Consider the following 25,465-nt stretch of genomic DNA (forward strand, 5'->3'; position numbering starts at 1 on the left):
GCAGGGCCTTTAGCCCGAGCCCACGTTTACGACCTCAGCTCTGCTCAGCGCCCGCGTAGAGCAGTCGGCAACGGCCGGCGCTGGATCGGGGATTCAGACGCAGTTGTTCAGATTTTCTGCACTTGTGCTTTTATTGCCAACATGCCTGCAAAAGCTGTGCGCAGCAGGCCGGGAAGAAAGAACAAAAACACACGCTTATTATATGACAGATTTACAAGGCGCAACAAAGGGGAGAAAATGTTTTGTGTGTTTTATGGTGATAACTGGGAATTGACCGGAGAATTCACTTCTTTTCTGGTGTGAATAAGGTCACAGCGTGTCTGGGTCTGCAGCAGCGGCTGAACCTCTGGTGGGGTTAATCGCCGTGCCTCACCACAAACCTCGCGTCATTTAGAGATCAGAGTGTTTGAAATGAGTCACTTTGTTCAGATTTCCCAACAAGGAAGCAGGAGTGCGTCCCCGAGGATGAGGCAAATATTTAACTTTGCTCATTTTTAGCTCTTTTGAAAGGAAACCATCAAAGCTAGGTGTTGTTTTCACAAGTGATTAAGGGCCTCTTCAGCAAAAGACCAACATCTTGTCACGGAGGGAACCCAGAGCCAAACAACTGCCGACCACTCTCATTTTTAGGTCTTCTTTTTGTACTTCTGTTATTCTCTCTCTCTCTCTCTCGGCCCGTTTTTCCAATGCTCCCAGTGTAAATCCCGGAGCAGACGTCTGGCTCTGCTTACTTCACACTCATTAGAGGCTCCGTTTGCAGCCTCAGACCATCGCTCTTCTGGAGATGCCGCCGCATGTTTGCGAGCGTGAGCGCTTTCCAGCCAGCTCGTTTCTCCGGTTTCACACTTTTCCGTGATTTGAGCCCAAACACTCCCACAGCCGGATCCTCGGGTTTACTTTTTTGGGGGGGGGCTCTGTAATGAGACATTCAACATTGGTCCATAGCTCCTTAATGACCTTAATGCTCCTTAATATTTCCGGAAAATGTGTTTTTTCCATCTAGTGGATGGGAACATGAATAAAAGAGTTTAATCGGAACAAAAAGTCAAAATGTTAGATATTTTTATTTGATATTTCATTAAATACATGGTAAAAGATGGATAATAGCCAATTGTGTATCGTAATAGCCATAATGATCATCACTATCATCAAATATTTCCCTAAATACAACAAAACTGAGAACATAAAACACTTGTAGCTACAGACACTGTATCACCGGAATCGTCCACGCGGAACATCAAATCCAAAAAGAGAAACATAAAAGCAGAAGAGACGACACAGTGTCTCTTTGTTTTATTGTTTCTGTTCTCATTCAGTTCATCAAAGGTCGAATTATTCCCATTAACTTGAGTGACATTAAATACATACGTCTCCATCAGGACGCACCATTAAAAGCAGCCGCCGCAGCTTCGTGTCGTCCCTTTGAGTCTGATTCCTCTTTTGTCCCATCAAAGACTCCCGGCGCCACATGAACATTCGCGGCTCTTTTGACACACATTCGGACTTGTTCTGACCCATAAACACGTACACGTCCCCTCTCTAACCGGGTACAGGCCGACAGTCAGCGTGTCGCTTCAAGACAAAGTCTCAGCATCCTTTTTTTTATTATTTTTTACAGCTGCTGCGTTTCTGTGGGTTTCCTCTGTGGCCGTTGCCGTCTGAGCCACATTTGGGAGAAAACCGCCTGTAAATTGCAGACTTGCTGTTTTGAACACTGTTTTAATGGGTTCTTTTGAGTCGGGGGGATTTCTGGTTCGGAAATGTGGTCTTTGCAAACAGGATACCTCTAATGTTTGGCTGGCTGCTGATTCCTCTTGTTTTATTTACTAGCATTCACGCGCAGAGACGGGCTTTCTTCGATTTACGACGCTAGCCGCTAAATAAAAAGGTGTAACCGACAGAGCTGCAGGTGCGGCGGCTTCACATGCGAAGGCGCGAGCGCCAAGCCCGGATCAAACGGCAGCGGTGCAGCGAAGTGAGACAGCAGTCAGACCTGTTAATGCTCTTGTTGTGTTGCAGAGCCGCGTAGCTATGCACTCATGAGCAAGCGAAGGTATTTATTGCAGCCATTAATGAGTTACAGGTTGGAGGATTGTGCCAGAGTTCCTTTGGCCAGGCGTCTTTGTGTGCACGGTAACGCGGGGAGGAAATGAGAAAGGCTCGTCTGGAACACGCTCAGTCACGGCTTTTTTTGTTTTTTTGGTTTTTTTTCCTTCTCCCCTCCTTCCTCTGAGCATTGTGTGAGCCGGCTCATGTGGTGCCGCACGGAATTAAAAAGACAGCAAACACATCTGCTGCGCTCATATGTGCGGTATTAAGACGCGGGAAGCGGCAGCAACACGCACGACAGGCGCCCAAGTGTTAGCGATTTGTAGGGATGATGTCCGTCAGCTGAAACAAGAGGAAAAATGAGCTCGTGCTCAAAACTGTTTATGGCTTCATGTTCAAAAAGTGACTTGGATACACTCGAATAGAAAAATTCCCTGGTTTAACCTTAAGCGAACCCCAGTTTGGGCCTCTTTTTAAAACCTTTTTATCTAGTTCAGAGGGATGTCTGCAGATTGTAGGCCGATAAATACACCTGGTTTGGTTTATTTTATAGTACAAAATCACGTTCATCATCCGCAGAGAGACCCTAACAAAACTGCGATTTAGTCCTTCTCGCCTCAGCGCCATCGTTTCCATCAGTCTGCTCTCCTCTCCTCTCCTCTCTTCCAGCGTGTGAGAAAGATGTGCAGAAGGTGTGCGCCAACTCCTCGGAGGAAAACCTGCAGCCCTTCAAGGACAAGATGGAGAGCTTTATCTCTACTGGTGAGTCAGCCACAGTGAGGTTTTTGGAGAAAACTCCCACCTGAAATGAGAACGTCAGCGCTTTCTGTCAGTCGGTCGGTACTCGCTCTGCCTGTGTGTGTGTGTGTGTGTGTGTGTGTGTGTGTGTGTGTGTGTGTGTGTGTGTGTGTGTGTGTGGTGGGAGAGGGCGTCTCGGCACACTGTAGGACAGCAGGAAGACAGCGGTCTACAGGCCTGTAGAAGGGATCACGTTGCCTCTTACACAGCTCCCGTGTGCTCTCGGCCTCCATAAAGCTGGCGGGACGTCTCTGGCCGCGGGCTCGTAAACGTGGCCCGACCTCAGCGGATCAGGCCCGGCGACCACCATGACAGTAGCACAGGCGGCCTCGTCATCCGCCCACAACCGTCGCCCTCACAGAAGGCCCAAGATAATCCCGTCCCGTCTTTTTTCCCATAGGATTTCTTTAATATTAGCTTGAGCGCTCATATTTCTGCCATCCGTTTTAGGGGAGATGTGCCTTAATGAGTGGAGTTTCGGGGCTGAGCTTTCCAGCTGAATACTTGTAAACCTCTCTTTCATAAACAGGATTCCTCGAGCCACGTTAGCTGTGTTTTGGCAGGGGCGCTTTATAATCATCGTTAGTGATTATTCCATGACTTCAGAAGGCAAAGCTCATATACAGAGAGCGCCAGAGGCCATTAATGTCTCCTCCGGTCTGTGAACGAGCGACATTATGATGCACGTGTTCCACACCTGATTTCGCATATTCGGAGGTTCCTCTGAAAGCTGGATCCACGTTTTCGCTCGTTTGCGTTGACCTTATGAAATCTTCGGCCTTGTTAAGTGACGACAGGGCGCGTTCGGGGAACAGCTGGTGACGTCACCATCAGAAAGCGCTCGTGAGGATTAGACGAAGGAGGAAGCTCGGCTCGACCTTCCAGCTCCTCTTATTCACCTCAGTCTGCTCCAACCACGTCGGGATGAATCACTGCGCCGTTAAAACACACATTGGCTCGTTCCAGCGAGCTATTTTTAAAAAATAAAGCCTTCACGCCGGCGTGTTTTATCTCTCTCCCCAACTCCTTCGTATGGAAGTGCGATCTGTGATTGTTCCAGCATCTACAACCCCCACCTCCCAACACTCTTGTTGTTTCCCTTGTTAACTGGATCCCTTTGAAACCTCTGGGGGATTCTGACGGCCATAGTTTTCTCCTTTGTGCGCGAGCCGCGGCTAATTGAAAACAAATCCGGATGGATCTCTGGGAAGTGCGTGCATCCTCGCATCCCGGCGTTTTCCTTTGTTGTGAGTGAGTCAGACCCCAATAACTCGAAAATTCCATTCTGTCAGGTGACAGAAGGATGACGTAGAACGGGCAGAATATACCCCGAGCGGCTGGTTTTGATGAAGACGCGCGTTCGGGCGAAGGCGGCCGTTCCTCAGCATTCACCGCTCTCCGTGTCTTTGTTATCTCGCGGCGGCTTGGAAAAGTGTGTCAGAGTTTTAAAGCCCTAATTTATTGTCCCTCTCTCAGCATGCACATCTCATAACTTTCTAGTTAGCGACTACTGGTTTCATGTTTACGCGGGGAGTCGAGGAAGAGAAACATCACACATCCTCTCCCTTTGAGCCGCTCTCCCTCTCTCTCTCTCTCCCCCGGCCTCTCGGCTCCAGTGCCACCTTTGCACAGTCGCCGCACCGGAGGGGTACCTCAGGCGCCAGCCTGACCCCCGCTGAGACCAACGCCATTGGTCACGGCCTCACTTTCCATCCCAGACGTGGCTGCAACCTCTTTTCATTAGGCCTGGCTCCGCCCCCTTACAAGCATAAAGAATGTAAAAGTGAAAGGGATGGCTGGACGGAGGCTAAGGCTCACCCCTCTCCCAGAAGACCCCCCAAACCTGCCTTTGAACAATTTTTTGGGAAACTTCCCGCTCTTAAATCTTCAAGTAGGAAAGGTCCCCCATCATTGTAAAAGGGATGAATCTGGAAAATGCAATAAATCTGAGATCACAGGCACTCTTTGGCCCTAGATAAATTCTTGCACCTCGGCCCGGCCTGCCGCACACATCTGCCTTGCATTTAGACACTTTTACATGGCAGGAGTCCACAGGAGCCTCCAGTTCCCAAAGCTCTCAAACCCGCACCTCTGCTTCAGATCTGAACATGTCAGCGAACGCACCGCCGCCTGCATCATGCGGGCGCTCGCCGCGTCATCGCGGTGCAGCTCGCGGTGCTTTGCAACGTGCCGGACTTGGACCGCACACTCTCCGTGAATGAGATCTCCACCCTGAGGTTTTCTTCTTCTCTTCCACTACTGACAGTCTCTGGCTGATGGCAACAGCGCCCCCTGTGCCCAGGACGGTTTATTAGCAACTGCTGTTACAGACAAGTACGGTAATCTGTGATTAATCATCATTCCCTTTTTTCTTTTGTTTGTCTTTTACAGCACAGACAGAACACTCGGCCGAAGAGGATCGCCTCAACGCCGCCCAGAAAAGGTAGGAAACCACGGTGACGGATAAGCTTTTTAATCAGTCCTTGGAGAGAAAAGCAGCTTCTCTTCTCTGGATTTCATCCTTCAGCGCTGGTTTGTCGCTGGGAAACCTTTTTTTTTTTAAATGACAACCCGGCTGATATTTAACAGTTTGTATAGTTTTCGGTGCCAGTTGTGATTTATTTACTGTGATTATGGAGGCAATATTTTCTGTATTTATACACCTGTGCCAAAGTGTGATTTGTCCAGCGAGGGGTGCCAGCAGCAACAGCAGCCTGCCTGCACGCAGCCGTGCCCCTGCTCCCTCCCCTGCTGCTGCTATCATTCTTATCTGCCCCTTTTTTCGCAGAAGGCTCCCGAGAGTTTAGCGAGAGGCATCTGATTTATGCGCGCGAGGCCCGCTGGCAGCCGCCGAGCTGAAATCATATCTGGAACATTTCATATTGGAAAAAGATGGTGGGGCAGACAAACAAAGCAAAAAGATTATTTTCGCCTTGTTTGGACAGCGAGCAGGACTGTTTGCTTTATATCGCAACACCCCCCCCCCCACTTCCAAAGTAAATCACCGAAGCACATAAAGGAGAAAGTGGGCAGGAAAATGGAAACTATAAACAATTAGGGGGTTGATTTGCTTTGGACAAACTAGAACTCAGCGAATGCTTGAATCTCTTCTCCTCATTGGTCCTGTGAGGGACTCCTGCCACCACTGGAACGGAGGCGTGGAACTCGCACCAAAGGGCCCCCGCACCTTTGGCTTTAATGAAGTTTTCCTCTAATTTCATCTGAGGTGGGGGCTGGCCGACTGGCGCTAGGTGGGGGGGGGCTCTTTCTCAGGTTCCCACAGAGCCACCTCGTAAAAGTGACACGCTGTTGATGGATACGGGCGTCAGCGGGCTCGCCGGGCCCTGGGTGGGCTTTCACATCTGCACCGAGTGAGGGGAGGGATCCTCACACACACACACACACACACATACCAGCAGCAGGATTGTGCTTCAGTGTTAATAAAGAAACCATCACATCCTCATGGCTACCGAAGGCCTCAAGAGGAGGAGGAGGAGGAGGAGGAGGGGGAGGAGGGTCAAAGCCAAATTGTGTCCGTGAGACCGAAAACTGACATCAAACACGATAGGGTCATGACTTCTGTGGTTGTTGTTGTTGTTATTAAATTTTCTTGATTATTTTGTCTGCTAAAGCAGGAAATCGTTCATCCCAATTAGCAGAAGTCCTCTTCACTAGTGGCTGTGTTTGATCAGCTGTCTGGAGCTGGCTGCACTAATCATTTCCCAATGTTTTTAAATACGGTTAATGGAATGTGAATAATCATAATGTGACATGATAACAGGTGTCCTCTCGCTAGAGTGACATCTGAAGATGTGTGTGTGTGTGTGTGTGTGTGTGTGTGGCGGTGGGGGGGGGCATGCCTTGTTCTCCGACATGCAGTCCCAATTTGTCTGCTTTCACGTCTGGGTTCCTCTGAGGTTTTTCTGCCCCTGTCATCCGTTCCGTCTCGTTAGGGTTCCCTCTTCCACAGCGTGCTCTGTTTCGTTTGGCCGGCTCGTCTGCAGCCGCCCCGTCTGAAGCTGCCAGTAGGTGTGCGACTCTACTCAGATACCGTACGAGGCGAGCGGCGCTCCTCTGATGAATCCCTCGTACCTCTGCGATCCTTCTCGCTCCGAACCTTTGCGATCCTCCCCTGATTGACTGTGGGGCTGCCGCTTTGGTAACGGTTCCTCTTTACAGGAATCCTGGCTGCTGCCGTAAACCCCGCTATCTGCGGTGGCATTGCGGATTGCAGACTTGTGTGTGTTTGTGTAATTGTTGTGCTCAGACGAAGGTCTGCTTGATTTTGTTTAGGTATGCTCGCATGTGCGAGTGTTTTTGCATCTGTTTCGAGTGAAGTCGTGTGTATCTGCTTGTTTGGTACGGGAGGGAGGCTTGATTTGTGCCTGCTTTGACACGATGACCCAGGGTCAGGGGAGAAGGCGTGCTGGAGAGACCCTGTTTGTCATGCAAAGACCCGGCCAGCTGCAGCAAAGCTACCCGGGACGGACGGTTGGAAATGTCCCGGAATCCTCTTGCAGCATACATCACTTTTTATAGCATCCAAGCAAAGTGATGCAACCTCAGAGGATGGAAATCGCTCCGGCGTTTTCTTTGCGGAGCGTCTGGAAAGCATATTTGACTCTGTCTTGGATTAGCGATGCAAAAAGCCACCTAGCATCTGGAGGTCAGGGCCTGTTTGGGTGTCAGCGAGGACAGACTCGGAGCATCCCTTGAATCATGCGCTTGACAGGCAGGGTAGAAAATGGCTTTCATGTTTGGGTTAGAGAGACAATCTGAAACAGCAGGCTGCTCCTCGGGACGCGCCTGAGCTGCCGGGAGACTTTGGCTTCGGTTACACGGTGGAGTAGAAGTAAAACTGCGGCTCTCAGCAAGCAGGAGTTGGAGATTCTTCCCGGATCTGTGACCAACTATTCCCACAATGCAGACGTGTCGCTGTGGTGCGCACGTGCGCGTGCGTGTTGCTGTGTCTGGAGGAGCAGCAGCCTGCGCTCCCTGTCTCCAGCTCCTCCGGCAGTGTTTTCCTCCTCAGGCTGCAGAGGTCAATGCGATAATGGAGCTGGCGCTACTGGCTCTCCCCCGTGGCCCAGCGGGGTGGACACACTAGCTTTCTCACATCATGGATGGAAGCGGCCGCTCCTGGAACCGCTGCAGACAGCGACAGTAGAGTTGAGCGTGGCGTGTCAGATGTCAAAGCATTTAAATGTTTCAAAAGAGAGGAATGAAGCACAGAAAACAGGAAATAGTATTAATCTGATCACCAAATCTCGAACGGCTGCGGGTTTTATTTGCCATTATGTGTCTGTGCCACTCAGAGGCGTCAACGCTTTTTGTTCCTCTGCCCAGTTTCCAGGACATGGTGAGCTACTTCGGGGTGAAGCCGAAGTCCGGAGACAAAGAAGTGGCCCCCGGTTACGTTTTCATGCTCTGGTACGAGTTTTCCAGCGACTTCAAGAACGCCTGGGTCCGACAAAGCAAGAACATCTCAAAGGAGAGGTGAGTCGGACTCTGTCGAAGGTCTGCCGCTGTCAGGAACAGCGGGATTCTGGGTAATGTTGTCCACCTTGAAAAAGTAGAGACCCCTTCATTACTTTTAATGAGGATAATATCGCACAGCCACTGAGGCCATTAAGACTGATGCATTAAACAATAATAGACATTATCCTATGCACAGCCCTCATATCAGGCAGCATTTTTCCCTCATTTATTGTTTTATAGGGCTCCCAATATTCCTCCCGCAGCATTAAAGTAGCTCTGTTTGTACAATATTGACGTTGAGAATCTGAATACAGTCACAGCGCGAGGCCGTGCAAACGGGGGCCAGCGAGAGTGACCTCGGCCTTCTGCCCGCAGGCCTGGGCCCTTGAATTTATGGCGGCTCCTCTGACCCAAGGCGGCATTCCACTGAGGGGACAGCAGACCCTCATGGCGGCTGCTTGGCTTTACTAGCAGGCAGACGGTGGCCGTTAAAGGCATCGTGTTATAGGAGAGCTGATAAACGGCGTAACGACGCTGGATGTGCTGACGTGACATACGGTCGACGCTGCTAACGTTTAGCGTCCACGCCGCTGAAGTGAACCCACGCTGCCTCCTCATTGTTTACTCGGTCGGTTTGTCTCGCATTACTCACAGCTGATTGTGCTTATGTTCAATTATCTTGTTTTTAAATACTGTCTGCACGCTCATAAAAGCCAAGTGCTCTTTAAAGGTGGCCTCATTATCTCATCAACCTTCTGTCTTTCCTTTCCACTGTGTGTGTGTGTGTGTGTGTGTGTGTGTGTGTGTGTGTGTGCGTGCGTGCGTGCCTGTGCGCGTGTGTGCACTCACGTCTGACCCAGGCAGACGCTGCACAATCAGCTTTACAAGGTCACATCGACTCCAGCTTTTTATTGCTTTAGGCTTTTCGGGATTTCACTCGTTTGATCGGGAGATGTCATCTTTTGGGGGGTTTGTTTGGTCGCAGGTTGAAGGAAGCTCAAGAGAACATCAAGAAGATCACGGCGGATAAAAGAGTGGAGACCAAGAAGATCAACGCCAACAGTCTGGTGAGCTCGGCCCACCAGAGGTTGACATCTCCGGCTGGTGAACTTCCAGCTGCTGAGTCTCTTGTGGTGTTTTCGCCCACAGAAAGAGAGGCTGCGACTGAAGGAAACTGGCGTCTCCTCCAGCTGAGCAGACCACCCAGCGGAGGGCGTACGTGGTGAAGGAAAACTCGCAACCTGCCTCAGCGACAGCAACCCTTCCGGACAGTCCCCTCTATCGAACCCCGCTGTTTTACCCCCCCCACACACATACGCTCCTCCACCCCCAGAACCAGAGGCACGGCCGACACAGCCGACATGACGAGCGTCTCAAAGGCCAAAGGTCGATCTCGTTCGTCCAGCGCGGCGTGACCTCTGAGTGCCCGGCTTGTGAAAGGTCGCGAGGGGTCAGCGGGACTCACAACAGAGCCCGCCAACAAATCAGTCTGGGCCTCCGAGAGCCGAGAAAGCGATTCTTTTTGATCCGACAGAAGAATAATAGCGCGCCGTCAAAGCTTCAGGACAGACCCCGCTGAGAATTCCCTCTGAGAGGAACGTTGTTCCCTTCAGCCAGAGTCTTGTAAATATGTTGTCGAGCCGGCCGGGAGCACGCGAGATCCAGAGGGTGTTCGCGCATGAATCCGTATGTAGCACGGCGCCAGGCTGACCTCCTGTTTTGAACTTAAGAGTCACGAGACAGTTGAAGAACACGTGACATTGGCTCTGAACGTGTCGCTGTGCACCACACTGTGGCCAGAGCACTTTCAGCACTTTACTGCTCGCGGAAGCCCCCCCCCCCCCCCGTCTCATAGAGCTCGCTACTAGCTGCACCCGTTTCAGGTGTCTCACACTTTCTTTTGCACCTACTTCTGCTATGCAAGCGCGTGGTTCCCACGTGGATAAGACGTGTTCACTTAAAGGCTGTTTGGTTTTGTTTTTAATATAGGAAGTGAATGATTCATGTTTTATTAAAGGTGTGACCCTTAAGGGGGAAGGAAAGTGTATTTATTTAAGAGGAATTGTGTTGTTCCTGTTGTGTCTTGTCTCTGTTATCAGCACCGGGGTCTCAGATCTGCTTTCAGAACTTTCCTTGTGTTGTTTTAGTATTTTTTCGGAGATGTTTGTCTTTTCTTTGCCGTTTTGGAGACGTCCTGCTTGTTGTTTGGTTTAAAAGTGCCCCCCAGGTACCTCATGACCTCCATCCTCAGAGTCGCACCTTAAACGAATAAAACCTCCAAACTCTCTCACGCGTGCCGTCGAATTCATATCGACGTAGATATTTCGGGGGAAAATGGAACGCCGCTGAAGAAGGACCTGCTGTAGCCTGCGATCATTTGTGTTACCTGGAATTGTTTTCAATTGTAAGAATAAACTACCGGATGCCAAACAAACTGGATCAGAATGTCCGAGTCTTTAATATGATTTTATTTATTTATTTATGTCGGAGAGGAGGCCACGATTATACAGTGAAATGTTGATCAGCTGGTCAATAAACTGAGTCAGAGTGGAATCATCAGATGCCTGAAATCAAGTGATGATGGCCGGCAGGAGGAATATCTCATATCAGGGAATCCAGATGGTGAAATTTAATGAGGTGCACATTTCTGAGCTGTGAGTTTCTTCATCTCGAGTTCTTTGTTAGTTTGTGGTAACGTCCATAAATCAGCAGCTGAATCAGACTTATTTCCATGCAGCGTGTCGTGTTTGTGATGCTAAATTCCGGCAGTTAAAAACAAACGACTGCGAAAAATCTCCCAACTCATTTAAGACCAATTACCTAAATTATTAGGATAGTTGGTGCTTCCAGTTCCCAACGGGGGAAGGGACTGCTGTTTGTGGCGGAGAGCCTTCCTCCTCTGCTCTGGATGTAACGGAACACATGCACGATATTCCAACATTCATTTATTTAAATCATCCGTGGATAATTTAATCAACGTATTAATCCGACTGGTTACAAGGACGGCTTTACATTTTACAGCTATTTACCAAGACCACCGTTGTACACCCTCCGTTGTCACTAACAAAGAATGTCTCTAGATGAGTAGTCACCGAACTTAAAAACCAAAAATACTAACAAAATAAAATAACGGGTTCTTGCGCTCTCGCCCTTTCACAGATATCTGTACGCATCCATCAAATTCCACACAGTGGAAACATCCAGTTCAACAGACAACATATGCAGGCAAAATATAAAGACGGCCAGGAGTGTCTCCCGGTCCCACGTCAACAGTGGCTATATAAAACCGTGGTTATGCAGTCCCCTTAAAGCGCGGAAGCCGTGCGTAAAAACGTGCCCATTCCGAGTCAGCCTCCCCGCGCAGTGGTGCTGGTCTGTTGCATGTCCGTGTTGGATCACACGTCGTGTTGAGAAGAGAGTCGTAGTTTGCAGGGTCATTCAAACATTCAAAAAAGGAGGATTTTGAACCCGTGTGTGGCGCTTCTCTTAGTCCAGGTCTATGGATATACAGCGGCACTGTTTGACGCGCTGGATGCGCTTCTTCTTGGTGGGGGGCTGTTGATCCGGACAGTTCAAAGTAAACGTCATGGTGGTAAAACGCTTCGGCTTGCAGAACGAGCAGGACTGGAAAGCGCCCTCCTCTCTGCGGATGTGTCTGGGGATGTAGAAGGAGTTGCACTGTCCGTAGCAGAAGCGGTTGATGATGGTGCGGCTGACGCAGCCCTCCTCGTGGATGGTCTGCTTGAGGGGCTGCGTCTTGCACCAATCCCGTTTCAGATACTGGCGCTCCGTCACATGAAGAGCCTCCTGGCTGGACTCCAGCACTTCGTCGGCCGGGGAGGTTGAGCCGTGCCTTTGCCGGGGAGCGGGACCCGCCCGCCCCGGCTGCGGGTGCTGCTCCGATTCGTTTGGGTTGTTCTTGTCGGGATGAGGAATGGCGCCCTGCGAGCCTCGGTTTCGTTTACAGTCCACGGGAGAGAACAGGAGCCCGATGATGAAAACCATACTGCAGAAGATACGCGTCGAGTTAGCCATCCTTGGAGAGAAGAAGAAAGATAATGTAAAGATAATGTTTCCAAGGCTGGACGTGCAGGCGTCATAGGTTTTACGCTGCGTAAAACGGAGAGTTAGAGATTGTTTTCTATCTCTTTTTACAAAACGGCGTGCAACGACAGTGCTGTGTGGTGCAGACCTGTGCAAATCCACCAAGAAACTTAGTACGGTGCATACTATTCCGAATTTAATCAAACTGCCAGTAACTTCATCGCGAAGCCAAAAAAGACGCATCCAAAGCGAAAGCGCTTTCTGTCTGATTAAAAAAAACATCCCTCCAAACACGCGTGGCCACAGAAATAAAATAACAGCATTAAATCAAAACCAAAAACGTAAATAAGGGTTTAAAAGTAAAAGCAGAAGCGCGCCGCTGTTATCAAATCCACTCACCTGTGTGCGCCGCAAGTGCTCCAAATGTGATCTTCACGCTCCTTCACGACACCTACTGCTGTCGACTGTGCGCTGGCGGGACTGATGAGAGGTGGGGGACTAACAGCTCCATAGACAGGGGCCAGAGAGTTTAATACAAATTGCTCAAGCGCCGGACTGTCTCCCTTTTAAATGTCTGCCAGCTGAGATGCGCAAAACAGCTCCCTCCACATTATTGGCCGAGCACAACGCGGAGAAAAATCAAAACTATCCGCCCCCTCAACACTTCCCTGAACCCACTTCAAGGAAAGAGACAGCAGAGGAACGGCGTGGGCAGGCTGAGGAGGAGGAGGAGGAAGAGAAGAAGAGAGGGGCTGGGAACGGACAGGGCCCGAGATTCATGCGCGCATGGAAAAAGTCAGTTATTCCTGCGATATGGCGCTATCTGAGGCTTAGAAGATACGTTTATGTAAATTCAGCCAAATATTAGGGACACGTTTGGCACATGTGTTGCCTGTTGAATCAAAGCTCTGTGATAATCAGCCTTAACTGATTGTCTGTTTCTGGAAATGATTGTTGAAGAAATCTGCAGTTTTAAACGCTGCTGCAGATCCAGACATCTTTTTTTTTTTATGACTGCTTATTATGAACTCCACCCAAGTGTTACAAACGGAGAGAGCTGAGAGAGAAGAGGCATCAGTAGATATTCCTGATGGGTAATTTGAAGTTTCACACATCTGTAAACATGAAGCCTCAGCCAGGGCGCGGATGAAAACCTTGAAGACGGCGAGCAAGAATCTCCACTGGACTGTGGTGAAGCGGTGACCTTTGACCTTTCTTCTAAGGCTTTACTGAAAATGCACATGTAAAGCTACAGGGTAATTCCAACTGGTGGTTATAGCGGGGGAGTGCTCTTTGTGTCAGAACAGGCAAATGACCTCAGTTGGTGCCAGCGTTCATTCCGAGCCGTCTAAAATGTTTACGGTCATTTTTCACCGAGGCTGAAGTCAAACTCTTCTGATTGCATTTAGGCAACAGTCAAACTGGTGATGGAGATGTGGCAGACATCAGATTGTGATGGAAATGTTGGCAGCAGGTCTGTTGTTCTCTCGCGGCTCGATGGCTCCCCCTTGTGGCAGCGCTAGTTACCCATCCGGGGGAAAAGGCCGAAAAGAAATCTTCATATTCCGTTTTGGTTTTTTATTTGTTTTTGTTTTTTTAAAGGGTCACATTGTGAATGTTTCATTGGACATTTGAGGGACATATACAAATACTGCTTGGTTCTCTTTTTTTTTTCTCAAAACTCCCAATAAAAGGTGCGTTTTCTCCCATTTGATCAGACTTTAAGAAAAATGTAACAAATTAAAAGCTGAGCCTTTTTTAAGCGTCTACAGATATAAAATGCATAAATAAAAGTGGGATTCAATCTCAACATTTCCAGTCATCTCAGTCACATTCTACAGAATCTGGCCTACACACTAGTCTCCACACGCCCAACACAGCCTGTTTGACACGTTCTTTAGCTTCACTACATTCAAAAAATAAACTTAAGGCATCCAAACATTTCCCATTAAGGCCCCAAACCAAATCTCTGTTTCTACCTAATTAAAAAAATAAATTATGACTCCTGAAATCATGGAAAAACACGAGGCGCTTAATATGACATGGTCCCACAAGAGGCTGCATAGCAAATAGCAAAAGGTCAAAAAAAGAAAAGGAGCGGATTATAAATCTACAGGCCTGGTGGCCGACATCAGCCGTCCCTGGTTGAGAGGGTTCCTGGGGGAACCTCTGTAATGGTTCATGTCCTTCTCCATTTGATCCATGATTGGTTTCTGAACAGCTGTATCGCAGACAGAATCGTCTGTTCTGCTCTTTGGTTGGATCTTGTTGGTGATGTCACCCAGGGCGCAGGCCTTTGGTTTCCGGGACAACGTGCTGGGTTTTTTGGGTGGGACGGGAGGTTGTCTCTCGAGGGGACAAGCGCTGCTGGGCAGACCCACGGTGTGGACGGACTGAAGCTGAGGGTGAGGCGACAGCCCGCTCTCCAGACTCACCGCCTTGACCACCCGACTGGGGGTCTGACTGCACCTCCGGCTCTCCCCCATCAGGGAGTTGATTCTGCGGACCGCCTGGCGGACTGGGGTGCGCTGGAACTTGAGTGGTGATCGGATCTGGGTGAGCCTGGAGGCTCTGGGAGAATGAAGGGTGAGCTTGTTGAAGTGGTGGATGTGATCCGCCACGTGGCGCTTTTCTGTCTCTGGGCTGCTCGCCGCTTGAACGTGTTGGTTTTGGACTTCAGAACCGACCTCTGGATGACCTTCATTAACTGTGTGTTCTGCACTGGCAACAGCCCCAGTCTGAGAAGTAGCTCCAGGCCCTTTTCCGTCTTCTCCGTCCAGCTTGTTCAGCTTGTATGGGGTGGACCGCAGGCGGCTGTGGACGCCCACATCAAAGAGACCGTGGATGTCCAGAGCCTCGACCATCCGGCTGCAGTTCACCTGCTCCGCTTCCTTTTCAGCCTCTCCCACCATGGAACTGGTCCTGCTCGGTACCACCCAGAAGGAAGCTCTCTCACTCTCTCTCGGGGGACTTCTGTATGCGTCTGGCTCAAAAATGACGCTGTCAATGTGTAAAGGTGTTAAAGTTCCGAGTTCAATCTGACTAAACGTGATGTTCTGATCGCTGGTCAGATATCTGCACTGGCCCAGAAAACTGGGGGTTCCTGCATCAGCAGACAGGACTTTGCCCTCTGGAGTCTCTGGAGGTGGATTGATGACACGGTCGGATGGTTTTGCTGCATTTGCTCCTGCAGAGCCACGGGGCTCTGTGGCCCCCAGGTCACACCCAGGCTCGGTGTTCTTTACCTTCATCAGCGTGGGACTGGCCCGGCTCTGGACTCTAAGCTCTAAGTTCTGGCTCTCCAGGCTATCGGCGCTGGAAGCGCAGCACAGCGTCTTGGGAAGTGCGGCTGCGGCCGGAGGCTTGGACACGACCATGGCCGGCTCGGAGGTGTAGGTGCTCTTCAGGCACATCTTCATGGGAGTGTCAGAGAAGGATTCCCCACTGAACACCCGGGTCCCCGCAGGGGTCTCCGCACCCCAGGACGTCTGATGGGCGCTCGAGGCACCGCAGGGGGTCAGCAAGTTGTCCTCAGACTTACTGATGTACTTGCAGGCTGGAAAACAGAGAGGGCTGTAAACATACAGCAACGCGCCACAGCGCTCCCACCTTAGACAGCTGAAGGGTCGCTCAGCGGCTCACCTTTAGCCTCGGCGTTTCCATGGCGAAACGATGGACTGAACTCCGCCTCTTTGGTGCAACGAAAGCTGGTGGTGCTCTCCTGGGTGGCGAGACGCCAACCGATGGACTCGGATCCCTTTTTGTCGCCGGCATGGAATGAGATGAAAGGTGAAGAGACAGGGCAGAGAGGATTATTATGTTAAAATGACCCCAGAGGAATTACCCAGAATGCAATGCTGATAAGTTAATCAATGGCTGACGTGGTTAGTTCTTCAGAGGATCAGAAAATTCACTCAGAAGAAACAAGATACTGGAATTGTTGGTCAACAGCCTTTATTAAACCCAGAATATACACATTATTACTGCATCCTGTTTAAGCGCTGATGACGTTTTCCACACCGTTCCATTAAGGTAGTAAAAAAAGATATAAAACATTCACCACAACCCATATTTAGTGTTTTTGTACCACAGAAGAATGAAACTAATATTATTACAAAAAGTGGAAAATGATTAACTCAAAAATGTGCTAATCTAGCTTTTTTTTAGTGTTTTAGCTGTGGAAATCCGTGTAAACATGCTCACAGTTTCAAAAAGTGCTATTGGGCACCAAAAAGGATGCAACGTTTAGTAAACACTGTTAATTGCACACGCGCCTAAAGGCACCCGACCCGGCTAAACCGCTGTTCAGGGTTTGACCGCGGTGGGGTGAGAGTTTTTAGCGCGCAGCCACACTTACAGCATCTTTGCTGCTCTTCCCCAGGCTGAAACGCAAGCGCAGAGATTTGCGCGGTGCTTCTTTTTTGTTGACGCTCGGAGAAAAGCAGCCGGTCCTCCCAGACTCAACTCTGAAAAACACAGCAGACGTAAATTAATACAAGTTGGTGTCATCTGTGTGGCCCCTCCCGGGTCTGTGACGCCAAATGTGAGGGGCGGGGCTTACCTGGCGATGGCGTTACGGCTGCTAAGGCGCCGGCTCTTCCTCCTCACAGAGGTTGCTGGTGGCCTTCGGGACCTCCCGGCCGGTGATAAGATATTCTGAGAAGAGTCCAACACGCCGGAGGCACTGTAGGCTGGACGACATGGAAATAAGAAAACATTTAAGAACCTGAGCAAAATTTGAGAAGGTGGAACCGCTGATGCTGACGTGGGGATGGAACATAAACACCGATACCTGATCCAGGAGTCGAGGTCCCGCTAAACAAAGCACTGGGAAGTAATTCCATCCCCAGGTTCTTTTTAACAGATCGACGCTTCTTGTTCGAAAATCCAAAAGAATGACCGGATTCCAAGGGAAGCTTCCGCTTTGAGGAAGGTGTTGCGATCACAGGGGTCACGGAGGAAAACACTGTCGGGGGAGCGGAGCAGAACAGAACCAAAATAAAAAGCAGAATGTTGGTCTTTGCAAGATGTTGAAGCTAATCCATGCGAGACGGCGCAGTAAGGAAAAGAGAACAGGAGCGATTTAAGGGAAATGAGGCAACGCGTTGATTAATCCAATAGAAACGGCTGTTCTGGACTCTCGAAGTGTGATTGGAAGCACATCAGAAGAAAGGAAGCATTCCGAGTGCACAGCAGATAATTACTCATCATGCTACACCCGCTCATTTGACCACAGTACCTACCAAGACTGTCTGACTGAGGGACACTGGTGGGGGTTCTATTACTCTTTATCTTATTCAGAGCACCACTGACCACATCTGCAATGTGAGACAGACCAAACTTGAAGCTCCGGCTCCAACTCCGTGACATTATTTCCATCGTGGCTGTGGGACAGCTTTATCCCGTACAACCGACCTGTCATGCGGAGTCTTACCTCCAAAGCTCCGTCTGTTTCTCTTCTTCACCCCAGAGATGACGTCAGGCTCCTCAAGCTCGTCCAGGTTGGGGGAGAGAACCCCAGACTCGCAGCCCATCATGGCTGGAACTTTGCCCTGAAGAAACTGTGGCAGCACGCCTGAGAAACGTAAAAGAAAGTTAGCCACGAAGCTTAACGCCAGAGTGACGCGTGGGAGACTCTTGAGCCGCACCGAAGCTGCTGGCGTTCTCGATGAACCGGTGCACCACTGTCGCCTGGAGCTTGATGCGCCGCTCTGTGCTGGCGTTCATTTTTTCCGTCCCGTCGCCAAAGTGGAGGAGGTTGGGGGCCAATATCACGGCCAGGTTACTGCTGTCCATCTTGTTCTCCGCGCTCCTGTCACACAAAAGGTGTTAAAACGGCACCCAAGCGAGGTTCGACAGCATCCGAAATGCTGGAACGGCGCTGCGCGGAGAAATCGTGGCACCTCTTGGAGACATTTTGGAGGAAGTTGAAGAAGTGGCGCAGAGTGGTTAAGTTTCTGTCTGGCAGCACGCAGGAGAGCAGCATGGTGGCCGAGGTCCGCTCCTCCTCGCTGGGAAGCTGCTGGGCTTTAATAAAAGCCTCCTGCAGCTCCGAGGGCAGCACGGGCTCCGGCAGCTCCCTGAAGAACTGCTTCACAAGCCCAGCGATGTCGCAGGGGAGCGCGGTGGACAGGCACTCCTCACCGGCATCCAGTTTGGCCTGGACGATCAACAAGCAGGGTTTGTAATTGGTAGGAATTAAAGCCTTAAAGGCTGCAAGGTCAATTTCAGGTTCTTCACCTTGAGTGCTTTCAGACGAACCACGGAACCGGACTTCCTAAACAGGCCCTCCGTGTTAACGTGCGCCATCAGCCTCATGCACGCGTCCACGAGAAAGCTAGACGAGAATAGGAGAGTGTCATAAAAGGGTAAAAGGGGGAGGGACAAGAAGGAAAACATACCAGCTGTGGCCTCAAGTACAAGTAACTTGCCTTGGCACGCTCCCACAGTCCATATTATAATACGGTAAACTCTCCAGCGGTACCCCAAAAACCTTCACCTGGGGGAACAAAGCAATAAAAAATTGGAATTCAGCAGCATTCTGAGGACATTTAGCGAGGAATCACACAAAGAACATGCCAAATAAAAGCTCCTGGTGTTTAGAATGGTGTCATAACAGGAGCGTGACGATTTATTCACCACTGCGTTAATAAAACGCTGCACAATTCATGAGCAGAGGGAGGAATGTTGGCGTGTCGGCACATCGTCCAAACAGTCATTTCATCGGCCGGCTGGCTGGAAAAAACACACTCTGCCCAGTTTGGCTGAGACTGATGACCTTTGTCTCAGAAAGAGGAATTATTTCTTTCAGGGGTCACTCACTTTGCTCATGGTTGCAACACAGCTTTAGTTGCAAATGCAGTTTCAAAAAGTCACAAGGCTTCCAACCACGTGACTCCTGCCAGGTCATCAAGGTAGAATTAGAGGCATCTTTATTCAATTTAGCAGCTGCAGACTTAAAATGAGCAGCAACGAGCAGCCCTAAATTGATTTATATCCCCAACAGAGATGATTCATTTCCTGCTTCTTCTTCTTGTTGTGGTTTTCTATTGTTTGTAAGATATGAAAGTGTGAATGAAGCCAAACAAAGAGTTCGGGAATGTGTAAATTCAAAGACAATGGTGGCGCGACCTGCAGATCTCGGTGCAGATCTCCAGTGATCTAACAGATGTGACACATGCTGGGTGTTTTACTCACAGAGGTGCTGGTCGTCTTGCAGCTCGTCGCTTTGTGTTTGTTCCAGTTCTTTGTCTTGATGCCGTAGGCTGTGCGCAAATGCTGCACGGCCACCAGGCGCATCACGTTTTTCTCCATGGCTTTCATCGTAATCTCTACTTTTAAATGTACTACCAGGACTGAAGCAGGCTCCGCATCGGATGCACTTTTAACTCGATCCAGGCTCTCTAACTTTATTGCTTTCTCCAGACTTCCGCTAACTCATGCTCATGTTACGCTCGCACACAAAAAACACCAGACGGAAAGAAAAGATGTTGGCTATAACCGAATAGAAACTATAACCGAATAGTAAGAACTACAGGGCTATCCCAAAGGGTTACTTACGCCTCCCCTAACTTTATGCCACGAAGCGTCCAAGAATGACTTCACTTGCACTGCAGGTAGCTAACCAGCATTAGCATGCTAGGTTAACGAGTCTCATTTAAGTCGTTCCGGATCTACGAATAATGGCCCGTCCTCCTATCGGACGGCTGGAAGACGCTTTTTAACGCCCTTCAATTGAGGTCCTGTCCAAACTAACTTGCTATTATCGGTAGATGGCTAACTGCATTGCTGGTAAAAGTCTCTGTCGACCTTCTGGGCCGTCTTGTTCCGCAGAGTATTCAAACAGCGGCGCTCCCTACGTCTCACACAGCGATTGGTTGAATGCGTTGAAAGGGGTGTGTGTGTTTTATTTACAGGGAAAGTTAACTGGGCGGGGCGGTTCCTGAATGGCCACTTTCAGGCGATCGTTTTTAATCTACCGGCTGACTCTGTGATAGAAACCAGTCGGACATTTAAATAAACGAACGCAATTACTGCACACAATTGCTTTTATGTGCTGGTAGAATTTTAACGTAATTATATGGAAGTTTATTTAGTTTCAGGTCAAAAAGAAGTTATTCAATCCTACATCTGATTTCGGAAACTTTTACGGTTACAGTTAATAATAAATTGACAGAACCCTACAGACACAAGACGGTAAATGCAGTGTCATAGCACGTCAAATACTGAGAAGGCTGTGTAGTGCGCGAAAACTTTAACGGCGAGGTTTAATGAAAAGCTGCTGTGTTCTGCCTTGAAGAAAGCGCCTCTTGTTTTGGAGAATTGAGCGATCCTTACTCGGCATGGCCACTAGGTGGCAGTGTAACGCCAAAGCGACGCTGACCCTGTTTGAAGCAACAATATAAATGTTCAACTTCATTTATTAATTAGATAGTCGGAGTCAGGGTTACTGTCAGCACTAGGTAGTTTAATAGCTAGTTTAGCATTAATCATAGGGAGTCAAATCACTGTCAGGTTTGTAAAATGGGCCTAAATCATGTCGTTTGAAAAAGACATTTAACTGCTTATTCCACAGATTTGTCAGTCCAAAAGAACAACAGTGTATAAGATACTCTCAAAGGGCTCATCTTTATTACAGTACAACATACAGATATATATACAGGAGACGGCATTGAACAAATCCATGGTCAGAAAGAGTTTGGTTGTATGTTTAGAAGCATTTCCTGTGGACGATGGAAGGACCGGCCTCATCATACTCCTGTTTGCTGATCCACATCTGCTGGAAGGTGGACAGGGAAGCCAGGATGGAGCCACCGATCCAAACAGAGTACTTCCTCTCTGGTGGAGCGATGATCTATAGACAAGAGAAAAGTTTCTGTTATTAAATACAGAAACTCATCACCACACGGTGGAATTCAAACAGTTGCATAGTTTTTTCACCTTGATCTTCATGGTGCTGGGGGCCAGAGCTGTGATCTCCTTCTGCATACGGTCAGCAATACCAGGGTACATGGTGGTACCACCAGACAGCACGTTGTTGGCGTACAGGTCCTTACGGATGTCAATGTCACACTTCATGATGCTGTTGTAGGCTGTCTCATGGATGCCAGCAGACTCCATACCTGGTTGATGGTGGGCAACGATTAGGTTTACACTGGTAAAATACAGTAAAATGCCAAAAAAGAAACCTCACCAATGAAAGAAGGCTGGAAGAGGGTCTCTGGGCAACGGAAACGCTCGTTACCGATGGTGATGACCTGACCGTCGGGCAGCTCGTAGCTCTTTTCCAGTGAGGAGGAGGAGGCAGCCGTGGCCATCTCATTCTCAAAGTCAAGGGCGACGTAGCACAGCTTTTCCTTGATGTCACGCACGATCTCACGCTCGGCTAAGAGACACAAGGACACAAGGCTTAGATACAGCAACGCCTTTCATATAAACAAATCGACCTGGGCGGTGTGGTCAGCCCTACCGGTGGTGACGAAGGAATAACCGCGCTCGGTCAGGATCTTCATCAGGTAGTCAGTGAGGTCACGTCCGGCCAAGTCCAGACGCATGATGGCGTGTGGCAGAGCGTAGCCCTCATAGATGGGAACGTTGTGGGTCACACCATCGCCAGAGTCCAGAACGATACCTGCGGCAAGCGGGAGAGGGACCTTAATAAATCAGCCATGACCGGCTGGTGAGGGATTGAAAGCGTGACTTTGTATTACATGGTAAACTAAGCAATGCTGCTAAAACCACTTGGCTAGGAGCCCATCAGAGTGGGATTAACACCTCCTCCAGAAAAAGAAACAGACTGACACCCTCCTCTGTGGAAATGTCACCTTGTTACATGCGCGTGAAAGTACTGACCGGTGGTACGGCCTGAGGCGTACAGGGACAGGACAGCCTGGATGGCCACATACATGGCGGGAACGTTGAAGGTCTCAAACATGATCTGAAAGAATCATCGGGGAAGGGTTGTTGACGGCGAGTCTCGATCTCAAGAGCTTGGTCCATGGGTGACAATCAAGTACCTGGGTCATCTTCTCCCTGTTGGCTTTAGGGTTGAGGGGGGCCTCGGTCAGCAGGGTGGGGTGCTCCTCAGGGGCCACGCGCAGCTCATTGTAGAAGGTGTGGTGCCAGATCTGACAGAGAAGGACAAAGGACAGCTGATGTCTGGCCTGAAAAGCGCCCTCGTCTGAATAAACAACAGGCAGCGCTTCTAAATAAAGCGCAGGAACAAGGAGGCTTAACGGCAGCAGCCAGGCTGTGAATCCTCAAGGATGCCAAAGTTCAGCTGTTGCCAATGTTGTCAATGAGCCACGCTGTCAACGCTCACCTTCTCCATGTCATCCCAGTTGGTGATGATGCCGTGTTCGATGGGGTACTTCAGAGTCAGGATGCCCCTCTTGCTCTGGGCCTCGTCACCGACGTAGCTGTCCTTCTGACCCATACCCACCATCACACCCTGAGGAAAGCAGCGCGGCGCTGGACGTCAGACGGCTACTCGAGCATCCTGTCGTAGATATCGTCTTTGGCAAAAGTACCAATTTGAGCTCGTACCTGGTGGCGTGGCCTTCCAACGATGGAAGGGAAGACAGCACGGGGAGCGTCATCTCCAGCAAATCCAGCCTTGACCAAGCCAGAACCGTTGTCGCACACAAGGGCGGTAGTCTCGTCGTCGTCACACATGGTTACGTTTGACTGGGATGGTCTAGAATCGAGTAGAACCCAAACTGACTCAGTCTTCTAAATCCCCAGCTGGGGTCTTTCAGTACTCGCTCACAATCTGGTCCAAAGAAATGATCACCTCCCAACACGAATATGTCCCGCACTAACAGCCAGCTATCAATAGAACATTAATTAAAGGTGCTATTTCAGTGCTAACCTTGCTGCACAGTCTCTGATAACCGTATCTCCACAACCAGAATGGTTCCTAGAAAGTTTCAGAGCTGCTGAGGTAGCACCAAAAAGGGGCATAACATAGAGATAACCGTGCTCTATTTAAAGCTCATCACCTCCACACCTTGGTGTGTGGTGTGTGTGTGTGTGTAGGGGGGGCTGAAACAAGTGACACATGGATCTCCTGCTATTTCAGGTCTGCAAGTGCTCATCAAGAGCCAGGCCAGGACCCATCTGTCTGCACATTCGTGGGATCTTGTTTTACTATGCAGCTCCACACCTCAGCTGTCTCCTCACTTCATTCATGCAAGCACAGGCCCGATCCGGCTAACCTGCATCATCATAAGCTTTAGATACGCCCCATATGTTTTTATTCATTAGCAGCAAAGTGTCGCATGTTCAATCCTCCCAAGCTGAAACTCCGTCTGTAACTATCAGCTGCTGCGACATTTAAAAAACCCAACAGACTTTTTGCTCTTTTGGCTGATGATCAGTAGCTCAGGTCAGTTCAACATATCAGTGAATCCAAGAATCAAGCCATGACTTGTACTCACCAAGGTGCACTGGTAGGCGGATGCTTCCACTGGGACAAAGGCAGGGGCTGAGAGGAGCCCCCTTAAATATGACACAGACTGAGTTTAGGGACCAGGGGGTGGAGCTAAGGGGGTTCTCACAAGTCCAAATAAGAGCTTGGAGCAAAAATCATCAAGCCACAGGAAAGTGGGTTTTACATACATGTATGGAAATCTCCGCACCAACCCAGAGGATGATGTTTAAACACTAAAACATTAAGAATTAAATGTGTAAGCCATCAACATATAGCGATGGTTTCACGTGGCTCAATTGTCCCACAAATTCCTTGTTAAGATAAGATCGTTTTATTAACTGTGTAAAAAGAAGCATCATGTTTGCATCTGGACTATTTGATCAGGCATCACTGTAAATGCAATATGTTCTGGAAGACGTCAGTGGTGTGATTCTGCTCATATTCAGCTCACAGTGGTGACCCAGTGGGGCCGGTGTCATTGCCGTCCCATTTGCGGGGATGAAAACATTGTGCACGGCTGCTAACTATGCCGCTGGCATGTGGCAGCGCTAAACCTCCTCAGCGTGCCGAACAGCTGATGGTGAGAGCAGCCTCGGCTCTGCGTCTCGTCTGACTGTCTGAGCCCTGGGCCTGCTGGTGTCAGTGCTCGCAGCTGATTGGTCCGGCTGTCTCCTTGTACGGTTATGGTGAACAGGCGAGGTCACAAATGTGCAGCCGCTGAGGTTCTCGAGCTGCGTTCACAAACGGGAGTTCCATATATGTGCCAGCCGCTTAAACATATATTTCATTTACGTACATTGAACCTTATGTGGTAATAATCTCATTCAGGCAAAGACGATGCGCATATTTGATGGACTGTTTTGTTGATACAACTTCATTCCCAGACAAAATATTATATACAATGAGGGACAAGAGGGAGAAATCATGTCTTTGGGACAATAAAGGGGATTTATAGTTTTAAGCTTTCAGAAACCGACTAGCATTTTTTTCTGTAAAGCAAAAATATAACATACATGAGTTATAACATAACAAGAAGTATGTGAGACCATTTATTTTAGCTCAACAGCTACCAGATCTCTCTATTTTTAGCAGATTTACTCTATCGCCAGAGCTAAGGGCTCTTAGCATCTCTCTGTGCATGCCTAGAGAAGGCTTGCATCGATGTGATGATTATGTTTTAACAAGGAGTGTAATTCATGACCAGGGATATCTGTCACGTGGTAGAGAGAGGCGGTATTCACCATTAAATCATGAAGGTTTTGAAATCAAAGTTCCTCCCACAGACCAAAAACACGCAGTACAGTTTGATTGGTGAGTCTGATGCTGCAGATTTGAGTGTTAGCTCTGTAATAAATAGGTCCAGCACCACCCAATAATGGATGGATGTGTTTGACAGAGTAATGGAGTGTGGGTTAGGGTACCGATGAGCTGCCTAACCCTCAATCCTGTTAAAATTGTCATCATAATATGGAGGACCTTTATGTGTCTGAGCTGGATCTAGTCCAAAACAATGCCAACCATGTCGATGTGATAGTATGGTAGCTGTGTCTCTGTAAATAAGAGTAAAAAAATAAACAAACAATAAAGCTGCTTCCGACTTTAACCTCAAAACAAACTATTGTAAAAACAACTAGTCTATAACCAGCTGTATAAGTTGTTATTATA

At 49.1% G+C, this 25,465-nt stretch overlaps 4 protein-coding genes across 6 annotated transcripts in view; 1 reads left to right on the forward strand and 3 right to left on the reverse strand.

Moving 5' to 3' along the window:
- The window catches only part of LOC101080106 (formin-1-like), a 33,784-nt gene extending 22,652 nt beyond the window's left edge, over positions 1-11,132 (forward strand). For both annotated transcript variants that reach the window (XM_011619247.2, XM_029826738.1), the window contains 5 exons: positions 2,719-2,811; positions 5,239-5,290; positions 8,194-8,343; positions 9,311-9,392; positions 9,475-11,132. In XM_011619247.2, the coding sequence (XP_011617549.2) occupies positions 2,719-2,811; positions 5,239-5,290; positions 8,194-8,343; positions 9,311-9,392; positions 9,475-9,519 (422 nt within the window). In that variant the 3' untranslated portion in view covers positions 9,520-11,132. The remainder of the gene's footprint in view (positions 1-2,718; positions 2,812-5,238; positions 5,291-8,193; positions 8,344-9,310; positions 9,393-9,474) is intronic.
- A 125-nt stretch (positions 11,133-11,257) lies between these two features.
- Positions 11,258-13,794, reverse strand: grem1b (gremlin 1b). The gene is made up of 2 exons (XM_003962596.3): positions 12,769-13,794; positions 11,258-12,361 (listed from the first exon to the last, which is right to left on the reverse strand). Exon 2 carries the CDS (start codon positions 12,358-12,360, stop codon positions 11,812-11,814), a length of 549 nt encoding a protein of 182 aa, XP_003962645.1. The 5' UTR covers position 12,361; positions 12,769-13,794; the 3' UTR covers positions 11,258-11,811.
- Positions 13,795-14,073: 279 nt separating this feature from the next.
- Positions 14,074-20,246, reverse strand: arhgap11a (Rho GTPase activating protein 11A). 2 transcript variants are annotated; one of them, XM_011616612.2, is made up of 12 exons: positions 19,567-20,246; positions 18,801-18,868; positions 18,610-18,706; positions 18,273-18,529; positions 18,018-18,181; positions 17,804-17,944; positions 17,613-17,687; positions 17,162-17,335; positions 16,931-17,060; positions 16,727-16,835; positions 16,012-16,126; positions 14,074-15,925 (listed from the first exon to the last, which is right to left on the reverse strand). In XM_011616612.2, the coding sequence occupies exons 1-12, from the start codon at positions 19,690-19,692 to the stop codon at positions 14,472-14,474; spliced, it is 2,910 nt and encodes a 969-aa protein (XP_011614914.2). In that variant the 5' UTR covers positions 19,693-20,246; the 3' UTR covers positions 14,074-14,471. The 2 variants fall into 2 exon arrangements, with proteins under 2 accessions (XP_011614914.2, XP_011614919.2); XM_011616617.2 differs by lacking the exon at positions 17,613-17,687.
- Positions 20,247-20,973: 727 nt separating this feature from the next.
- Positions 20,974-23,891, reverse strand: LOC101062076 (actin, alpha cardiac). Its single transcript, XM_003962435.3, has 9 exons — positions 23,808-23,891; positions 22,915-23,065; positions 22,691-22,819; positions 22,386-22,496; positions 22,222-22,306; positions 21,839-22,000; positions 21,563-21,754; positions 21,310-21,491; positions 20,974-21,223 (listed from the first exon to the last, which is right to left on the reverse strand). Exons 2-9 carry the CDS (start codon positions 23,041-23,043, stop codon positions 21,080-21,082), a joined length of 1,134 nt encoding a protein of 377 aa, XP_003962484.1. The 5' UTR covers positions 23,044-23,065; positions 23,808-23,891; the 3' UTR covers positions 20,974-21,079.
- Positions 23,892-25,465: the final 1,574 nt, after the last annotated feature.

Source organism: Takifugu rubripes, chromosome 2 (genome assembly GCF_901000725.2).
Source record: "Takifugu rubripes chromosome 2, fTakRub1.2, whole genome shotgun sequence".
Lineage (NCBI taxonomy): Eukaryota > Metazoa > Chordata > Actinopteri > Tetraodontiformes > Tetraodontidae > Takifugu > Takifugu rubripes.